The sequence below is a fragment of the Dermochelys coriacea genome, chromosome 4 (genome assembly GCF_009764565.3).
Source record: "Dermochelys coriacea isolate rDerCor1 chromosome 4, rDerCor1.pri.v4, whole genome shotgun sequence".
Taxonomy (NCBI): Eukaryota; Metazoa; Chordata; order Testudines; family Dermochelyidae; genus Dermochelys; species Dermochelys coriacea.
Window position 1 is genome coordinate 140,903,612 of NC_050071.1, and position 9,898 is coordinate 140,913,509.

Sequence of the window (9,898 nt, forward strand, 5' to 3'; positions counted from 1 at the left end):
TGTGAATTGTGGTGGGACCTTTCCTACAGGGTTGAAGGGCCTGTTTGAACGGTCTGGTCCTAGAGGCTGAGGAAGCATCAGGAAATCCAGAGAGGTCTGAGGAACCAACTCTCTTTTTATGAGTTACTTGGTTCAGAGATCAGGGCCCTGTTGTGCAAGGCACTGTGGAAAATCAGCAGGCAGATCACCTTTTTGGTGGTTTGGCTGGCCTACATTACAGTCTTTTGTTCATTACCAGAGATACCGTGGCCCCTAGCCACCACTTCGGCTGGCTTCCCTCTTACGGGTTATCCTGGTTTGTAGATGAAACGAGAGGGAAAAGGGCTAGCGCACCAGTGATGGGAAATTGCAGCCTGAAACTGACTGAATGTTTGAACCATCTGCCGAGGTGGTGCAGTCTGAGCCCCTTCACCCACAGGGTCCAATCCCCCTGCGAGCCACCCAGACACATATTTGCTTGGAAGAAAATATAGCCTCCCAGTTCCCATCCCTTTGTAGCTCTTTTGAAATAGACTAGATTTTATTAGGGTCGAACGTGAAGCAAATAAATAAATTACAGTGTTCAAAAAGCAGGGCTATATCTATAAATAATACAAGAGTCGTGTTATTTACAATGTTCTGGCTCAAAAAGCGGCACAATAAATTATCCTGAGCTTTTGGGTGCGAAAAGCGCCCTTAGCAGCTGGCAATGTGAACTCAAAGCACACCTGATACAATGAGGTACAAGAGGGATTGAGCCTCACCTGTCCTCAACAGTCACAAACCCAGTTTGCTCTCCTGTTAAAATTGGCTCTATTCTGAGATACTGGGCAAAACCACCAGATGCTGTTTGCTCTGACACGCGGTACACAATGCAGAGATAGAAAACACAACATAGCAACTACAGCTGGAGTCCTAACGAGTGTGTGTGCATTGCTGGGGTGGGGGGTAATACTATGCTTGGTATAAAGTTGGTGTTTGAAATCCAAAGCAAAATTTGTATAATGGGCCAAAGCAAAATCCCAGATCCAAACACTGCCCGATGGAGAGAGGTAACTGAAAGCTAGGCCCAGATTTTGCCACTTGAGTGCCTCTCTGCATGGTAAACGTAATGCAATATGTGCGTAGGGGTGGACTGAGGTCTTTGATCTGGGCTTTGCAGGCCAGGAGAGAGGCAAAAATGTACAAATCCTTATTGTAGCACTGCAGGAGGGCTGCCTGGAGGCATTTTCATTCTAAGCCCTAGGCACTTACAGCTTTCAGAAAACTACTACAGATAATGGAGTTACATCGGTGGAGGATTGGTGTAAATAAGTTCAGAATCGGGGTCAGTATATAGGGACAGCAGCATCATGCTCTTCACAGAGCTCCCATTGAAATCAATGAGAATTGTGCTTGTGGCAGTATCAAGCCCTCAATTATGGCCCATTGGGCTTTTTTCTCCTTAGTTTGGTCAGATCTCGTTTACTTTATTGCAAATTTTAGTGGAGCAATTTTTGGGCAGATCTGAACTGCAAACCTGACGTGGAAATAAAATTAACTAGAGAGGCTACTAGGGGGGAAAAAAATCATGAGTCTGATTCTCTTATCACCCTTCCTGTCAGGGCTACCCTAGCTGGTAGCTCAGCACCGCCAGGGGGCTGATAAACCACAACAGCACTGCATTTACATGCACTGATGTCTGGATCTGAACTCTATGACTGCCCCCCCACCCTCCAATCTCTAATTTTAGCCCCAGTCTTTCTGCTGGAAAGGGACCATGCTTTCTGGCATTTCAATAGAGAAAAGAAAGACGTGTGGGTTATCTGGAAGCTGCCCATGCGCAACTGACCTGATGAGCAGCAGGCCTGGGTGTCTAGTATGAGGTTGCCAGACAGTGGGTGTTGCATATCACGGACTCATCCTAGACAGTGCCAGGTCAGTCCGGTATCATCAGCATTCAGATAAAGAGCTTGATCTATTTATCTGGCTGGAGAAGCACATGTATGGAGCAGCTGCTTAACTCCCTGGTAGCTTCATCGGTCAGTCTTCTCCTTGGGCATAGCTGTAAACCCCTGCTAGTTCCATCGCAAGAGCAACGTCTGCAGCAGGGAATTCTCAAGCCATTTAGACCTCCACGTCCACCGTGTCTTCCTCGTTGTTCTCAAGGTCCATCGAGTCCGTAGGAACAGGCTGCATTCCTCCAAACTGCGACAGCTTCGCTTTCTTCTGCTCCAGGCTCTGCTTTCTCCATTTGATCCTCCGGTTCTGGAACCAGACTTTCACCTAGGAGAGGTTCAGCACAATGGGCAATGAAAACCACTCACTCTGGGCCAAGACTCGGGCACATTAAAGCCCTGACCCTGCAAGTCTTTGAACTGTGCTAAAATACTATCAGCAGGGCCTGATCCTGTAATCCCTCCACAGGCAAGTCTCCTTGACTCCTGGAGTTGGTGCTAAGAGGATCTTGCCAACATGGGCCATGAGGATTATTAATAATAGTTATAAATAAAGCGGTGGCTCTTTTCTTTTGAGGCTCTCAAAGCACTTTACAGACATTTACCTAAGCCTGCCAACTGCCCAGCGAGGTTGGTAAGTGGTATTATCCCTGGTTTACAGATGGGGAAACTGAGTCACATGGCAGTCATGCCATTTGCACACAGATAATAGTGAAACGGATCACAAGAGTCCTGACTCCCTGTCCCTGGCTTTACCTACTAGACCCAAACTCCTTCCCCAAAACCTTCACCCTGATTGTGCTGTCTTTAAATTATAAACTTCCCAAAATGAGGAGTGAAATCCTAGCCCCACTGAGTCAGCGGCAAGACTCCCATTCAGCGCAGTGGGGCCAGGATTCCCACCGCCCCGCCCTGTGTATCTGAAATGTGTTTAAGCAGCTGTGTCATTCCCAGCAGGCAGAGGCTCTGAGTGCCAAATCTCGGCACTGAGTGATTTCTGCCATTCCCTGAGCTACTCTCCTGGGTCTGTCATGGAATGTGAGACAAGATCCATAACCTCATGAGCCCTCCTGTCATAGATCCTGGCTACACTGCAGTAACTGTCACACTGGGGGAACCCAGTTGCAGAATAGCCATTCTGGTTAAAACCTGGGTCATGCAGCACAGACCAGATTGACCTGGTTTCTTTAGCTGCGTCCCCATGAAAGCCAATAAGAGTTTGACCATTGGCTTTGATGGGAGTAGCGGGAACCGCTGAGACTTTAGAAGGTTTGCAGCACAATTCAGGAGCACAGTGTAGTCCCATCCACGGTGCTTTGACTTATGCCATAGACCCACCAGCTGGCAGGTTTCATAGGTGGGTGGCCCCAGCTAGGCAGCTGTTTCAGTCTGGACGGGAATGTGCAATCTGGGTGTGCCTGAGCATGAAAAGGGTATAAAAATAAACTGAAGGACGAGCCATCGCTCTCTCAGATCTTGGGAGATAGACCAGTCCTTGCTTACAGACAGCCCCCCAATCTGAAGCAAATACTCACCAGCAACCACACACCACACAACAGAACCACTAACCCAGGAACCTATCCTTGCAACAAAGCCCGTTGCCAACTCTGTCCACATATCTATTCAGGGGATACCATCATAGGGCCTAATCACATCAGCCACACTATCAGAGGCTCCTTCACCTGCGCATCTACCAATGTGATATATGCCATCATGTGCCAGCAATGCCCCTCTGCCATGTACATTGGCCAAACTGGACAGTCTCTACGTAAAAGAATGAATGGACACAAATCAGACGTCAAGAATTATAACATTCAAAAACCAGTTGGAGAACACTTCAATCTCTCTGGTCACTCGATCACAGACCTAAGAGTGGCTATACTTCAACAAAAAAGCTTCAAAAACAGACTCCAACGAGAGACTGCTGAATTGGAATTAATTTGCAAACTGGATACAATTAACTTAGGCTTGAATAGAGACTGGGAATGGATGAGTCATTACACAAAGTAAAACTATTTCCCCATGGTATTTCTCCCTCCCACCCCACCCCCCACTGTTCCTCTGATATTCTTGTTAACTGCTGGAATTAGCCTACCTGCTTGTCACCATGAAAGGTTTTCCTCCTTCCCCCCCCTGCTGTTGGTGATGGCTTATCTTAAGTGATCACTCTCCTTACAGTGTGTATGATAAACCCATTGTTTCATGTTCTCTGTGTGTGTGTATATAAATCTCTACTCTGTTTTTTCCACCAAATGCATCCGATGAAGTGAGCTGTAGCTCACGAAAGCTTATGCTCTAATAAATTTGTTAGTCTCTAAGGTGCCACAAGTACTCCTTTTCTTTTTGAGAATACAGACTAACACGGCTGCTACTCTGAAACAAAAAATAAATGTGACTCAGTCTGAACGCAGCTCTCCCTAAGCAGCGCCATGTGCCAGCCACCTTGGCATGAAGGGGGTGATTAGACAGGTTAAGAAAAGGCCCGATCATGCTCCCGATGAGGTCTATGGCAAAGCTCCCTCTGGGTCATCCAACCAGGACCAGCAATGATCAGCGAAAGCAGGAGAAGAGCTGGGGACAGTGCCGCAGGCTTGGCAGGGTGGGGGCCGACTCCGAGGCCTTCTTTAAAGTGACGCAAATCAGCGATCATGGAAAGAGTCCCAGTTCCCAGGGATCTTTGTGCCCCTCAGCCCCCATGATGGTCGCATTCGGGTGCACGCACAGTGACAAAATCAAGAATCATAGAAACTAGAGATGGAAAATGAGCTTGTCTAGTCCACCTCCTCTAGAAAATGCAGAACTGGTCCTTGCAGTACGATAGGAATAGCCAGGCTGCATCAAACCAGGGGCCCACCTACTCCAGTCTCCTGTCTCCAGTTGTGGCCAGTATCCGCTGCTGCAGAGAAACGATGGCCCCATTTGGACAATTGCACAGTAACCTTCCCATAGAAGAAGATTCTTTCTAACCTACAACACTTTGGCTGGCTTGGGCCCTGAACCAGGAGCACCTATACCCCAAATGCATTTTTAGCCTACTTAATGGATGTATCAGTGGAGGTTGTTATTAGTCAGACAAATTTCTAAGTCTATGTTGCCTCCTGCCTCAGTGATACCTTGTAGGGTAGGGCCACAGGTTACCTATGCATCATGTATTCGCCCGTGCGTTGTCTCATCTAGTTTTAAATATCCCTAGTTATGGGCTCTCCCTTGGGAGACTAGACCCCCAGGGACCCTCCCCATTTCTGGGGAGAATCGGCTCCTTCTGACTGAAGCTGCTCATGCTATAACAGAGACAGAAGCCCTGAAACTTACTAGGTGGCTCATCTCCTGCTGTCATTTCTGGCTACAGTCCCAGGAAGGGACCATGCTGGGATCTCTGCCTGACCCCAGGGACCATGTATAGATCCCAGATCGATCATGGCCTCAGGGGAAGGGAGTAAATTTCCTACCTGGGTCTCTGTGAGGTGCAGGGTGGCTGCCAGATCCACCCGCTCCGTGCCCACCATGTATTGCTGTTTGAGGAATTCCTGCTCCAGCCGCTCCAGCTGCTCCGGTTTGAAGACTGTGCGGACCCTCTTCATCTTACAGGGCCCCCTGGATCTCCAAGGAACAGGAGGGCCCAGCGAGACAGCTCCTACACAACCAGACAATTCCAGACCTGCGAGCAAGGGGCAAGAGTCAGCAAGGTGAAAGACAGAAACAGCCCACTTTGCCTTGCAGGAAATGCCTGACACATGTACATAAAGACAGCACCCGTCACAGCCCTTGTTAACTCTCGTTACTGTGGGTGAATGTGTTTTACCTGCTCCGAACCCTGCTAGCTACAGCTGTGGCTTGTTTCGGAGCACGGCTGCTCCAGTCCACAGGGGGCTAAGGAGGGATGGAAGAGAAGGAACAGTAATGCCCTGAGGAAAGAAACAGACAACCTCTGCCAGGCAGTATAACTGGGGATCCCTGTATTGACAAAGGGCCGAGCCTGGTCCCAAGGAAGTCAGTGAGTGATTGAGGTGAGCCGGATTTGACCCGCTCCATGCATTGCTTATCCTGGAAGTTCTTGTTCAAGGCCAGATCCAGCAAACACTGCGATTCAGTGGGATTGCTCCAAAGTAAAGATAATGTGCCTACATACTGGGGAGCTGGATTGTGAGTTCTCCATAGCAAGGTGTGTCTGGTTTTTGTGTCCTGCATAGTCCCATGTATATTGCTGGCATAACAATAATTACTATATTATGCAGAAGTGTCTGATTGGTATAATAATATGGAATTCTTAATTAAAAAATCATCAAACTGCACAAACTCAAGAACAGGCAACATTGCTTCTCAGGCCCTGATCCACCGACTCTTTCCCACGCACTTCAAATTGTTACACAAAATAAATGCGGGGCTTGGGCCTGCCAGCCTTACTCGCATGAGTAAGCCTTACTTTTGTGAGTCATCCCCTGACTTCAGGGATCCCCATAACCCAGGAGGGTTGCAGGATGGGGGCTTTTGCATAATGAATAAGTGGGAGTTTTCTGAATTTTGAATCCATCTTTCCTAAGTCTAGGAGTGTTGGTGTTTGGTTCTGCCCATGCTTTGGATCTGGGTTCCGATTTTGACCACCCCAGAGTGTGGAGGGCTGGAGGCACAGGATTTGCAGTTAGGCCCCTTGCTAATACATAGTTACACTAGAAAGCACAGTTGGATCCACATGTGTGGGTCCCTGTTCCCCTACTGAGCCCTACTGACTTTAGAGGGGCTCTGCAAATGCATAGGGATCCACCTGCATGGATCAGCCTGTGGGATCATGGTCCAATATAATCATGGTAGGAGTTCAAAAGGTTTCCAAGTATCAAAATATAGCTTTGTAAACCACTGGGAACTTGAAATGTCGAAAATAAAATGTTTCTGGCAATAAATATAGGTAGAATGCAATTATAAATTGTTAGAATTATAGGTCTTGATCCTACAAATTCTTCTACACATGCTTAACAAGAGAAATCTCACTGGATAAATGGATTACTCCAATGTGTAAAGCTAACCAGGTGCGTTATGTGTTTGCAAGATCAGGGCCGTAGTTTTAGTCATTAAGATATACTATTTGTAACTGTTATAACTATAAAAACATGTTTGGAGAATAAAACTAATGTGTGATAGCTATTTAAAAATATCTGAGTATATAAACACTTATAATGTAGGGCCCGATTCTCTGCTGGTATAAATCAACATTAGTTTGACTTGAATTGAACTCAGCCTATTTACACCAGAAGGGCTGTTATATAATAACTAAGTTATGATATATTTATTATAGCAGTAAATAGGATTTGGAGTTAAATAATTTATAAAATCATTTTTACAAATTGCCCAAGCATACTGTCACCACCTAGCAATGTAATTATAATGTAATATATACATGTACATAGATTAAACGGTCTAAAAAAAGAGATAATATGAATTACATAACTACATTAAATAGTTTTAAAAGGTTTCTAAGTATAAACAAAACTTTTAGTATCTAAATCTTAAAAGACTCTAGGGCTCAAATCTTGGTTTCTTATGCGGGCAAAAATCTTCATTGATTTAGGTGGGTAGTTTTGCCTCTGTTATGGGATTGGCCCCTGCACACTCTATGATAATAAATTTCAATGGGCCATAGTGCACCATCTAGTTTTAATCAAGGTTACTCACTGAGACAAAGGGTTAATTTTGCTTAAAAATCAATTGTACCATATGGTTTAATGAGACAAGAATATACACACACTGAACTAAAATCTGCCCTGTGCTACAGCAATTCAACTCCATGGGTCTCTGGTTCTGCCCATGAAACCCAAATTAATCTGTTACTTTAAAAACAGAAATCTCTTTTTGCTCTAGTTGCATTTACATTAAAAAGCCTAACAAACTTTAGGGTCAGATTCTGCAAACGCATATGAGAGTAATTTTACTCGGATGAGTAGTTCCAACTACAGCAAAGCACAAATCTGCAGGATCAGCCCCTAAGAAAATAAATCCCGATCCCTGGGCTCCCTTCACCCATCAGCTTCTCAGGATTAATAAGCATCAGCCCCTTTAACCCAGAAACAGAAATAAATATTGGAAAATTACTGTGCTCTCTCTCTTCCCCCTCCCCCCTTCCCTGCACACAGAAACTGAGCAGAGTCTGGAAACGTCAGGAAATTAAACTGAATTTCTGTCTGTGGATGTATCAGTGCCAACAACAAACTAGCTAGGGCTGGGGTGTGAGATGCACCCCAGAAACTTCAGGGGTCCTAACAGAATTTGAAAATAAACTTTTTGGGTTTTCTACTAGTTTAGTTTAGTCCAGAAAAAGTCAAAGCTCCGAGGGTCACAGTTTGCTTCTGCTCAATCCTGATTCATAGATGAGTCTGTATCTCTTGCCAAGCTACCTAAAGAATAAGGCAGAACACTTGCCATCCTCCAGACAACCTCTTACAGCTCCACAGACACAGCTGCCCCTTCTTGAGGTCCCTTCCAGTCCTTTAATTCTATGACACGCTGCATATAATAATACCTAGTTCCTATGCAGGACATCTGCCACACATCCTCTACCCCCATAGACATACAAACCAACCTCCACACAAACTACACCAGGACAGAAACACCACCCCACACACAGATAGACACACACAAATACACTGGCAGAAATGGGTCAGAATCATACACCCCTCACCCACCACAGTAGGTGTGCACACATACTGGATGGAAACACCCTAAAGTTTAGACACACACACACACACACACACACGTGCACCCTATACACAATCCAGGTATGCCTCACACATGCAGACATGCCACATACCTGTATACCCCTCATGCCTCCAAACGTATACACACATATCAGACAGCAACACCCCATTCATAGATCCGGATATAGTGCCAGTGGTTCTCAAACTTTTGTATTGGGAATCTTCTTTCACACAGCAAGCCTCTGAGTGTGACCCCCCCGATAAATTAAAAACACATTTTTTTATATAATGAACAGTCTTATAAATGCTGGAGGCAAAGCTGGGCTTGCGGGTGGAGGCTGACAGCTCACGACCCCCATGTAATAACCTCATGACCCCAAGTTTGAGAACCCCTGAGACAGACTACCACACCCATTCACACACTGACAGAAACACCTCAGACACATGCACAAACACCCCCTGCATGTGCACACCCCCATACACACTAGACAGAAACACCCTAGGAACAGACATATGCCACCCTCCACTCACACCCCACAACCCCTCCCAGAACACACCCACCCCATAGCCCTTCCAGCTTAAACACCACTTACTGTCTTGATTACAGCTGGGATAAGAGAACAGGCAGCCCCTCTGCAATCTGTGCTGCAGCTGCTGGTACTGGTGCACAACCCCATAGCCCAGCTTATCCAGGTACATGGCTGGGTAAGTCATGAGGCCAATGGAGTAGGTGGCTGGGTAAATCCAGCTATGCCACTCCAGAGGCAGCTTGGAGGACCATCTGGCAGAGACTGCACCTTCCTTCTGGGGCTCTGGCTTGGAGAGGATGGCGTCAATGTTAAAGGGGGTCTTCCGAGGGGGCTGGGGAACATCTGGAGAAGCTGGGGGGCCAGATGAGTCTGTTGCTGCTGCCAGGATGTTGCTGAGTGGACCTGGGGCGACCAGGCTCTGGAGCATGTTCAGTCAGCTGATCTGTGGCTGATGGTGAGGCTGGGACTGAGCAGGTTCCTTTGCCTGGACTTGTTGCTTTCCAGATGCCTTGCAAGCTGCAGGCTCCTAGCCCCGGCCTCAGCCTGCTGGCTGGCTGGCTCTTTATACTGAGGAAGGGCCCAAGGTGGCTTTATATCAGGGCTTCCCCTGTGAAGTGTAAATAAGACATTAATATGCAAAGCAGGCTGCAGCTGGGTGGAGAAAAGAGAGGCTGTTCCAAGGCCTGATGCTCTGCTGGGTGCCTGCCGGACAGGGGGTGTCTTTGAGCTGGGACAGGCAGGGGACAGCCTAGCATGACCTATGACA

At 46.8% G+C, this 9,898-nt stretch overlaps 1 protein-coding gene across 1 annotated transcript; it reads right to left on the bottom strand.

Moving 5' to 3' along the window:
- Nucleotides 1-583: 583 nt before the first annotated feature.
- On the bottom strand, nucleotides 584-9,626 carry LOC119854903 (homeobox protein not2-like). The gene is made up of 3 exons (XM_038400122.2): nucleotides 9,196-9,626; nucleotides 5,366-5,574; nucleotides 584-2,244 (listed from the first exon to the last, which is right to left on the bottom strand). Exons 1-3 carry the CDS (start codon nucleotides 9,557-9,559, stop codon nucleotides 2,086-2,088), a joined length of 732 nt encoding a protein of 243 aa, XP_038256050.1. The 5' UTR covers nucleotides 9,560-9,626; the 3' UTR covers nucleotides 584-2,085.
- Between the last annotated feature and the right edge of the window lie 272 nt (nucleotides 9,627-9,898).

Excerpts from the sequence above, each read along its gene's own strand:
- LOC119854903 (XM_038400122.2), bottom strand. The coding sequence starts at position 9,559 with ATGCTCCAGAGCCTGGTCGCCCCAGGTCCACTCAGCAACATCCTGGCA. Across the intron at positions 5,575-9,195 it reads TCCCAGCTGTAATCAAGACA|GTCTGGAATTGTCTGGTTGT; the intron begins GTAAGTGGTGTT and ends CCTTGCTCGCAG. Across the intron at positions 2,245-5,365 it reads TGCACCTCACAGAGACCCAG|GTGAAAGTCTGGTTCCAGAA; the intron begins GTAGGAAATTTA and ends AACCTCTCCTAG.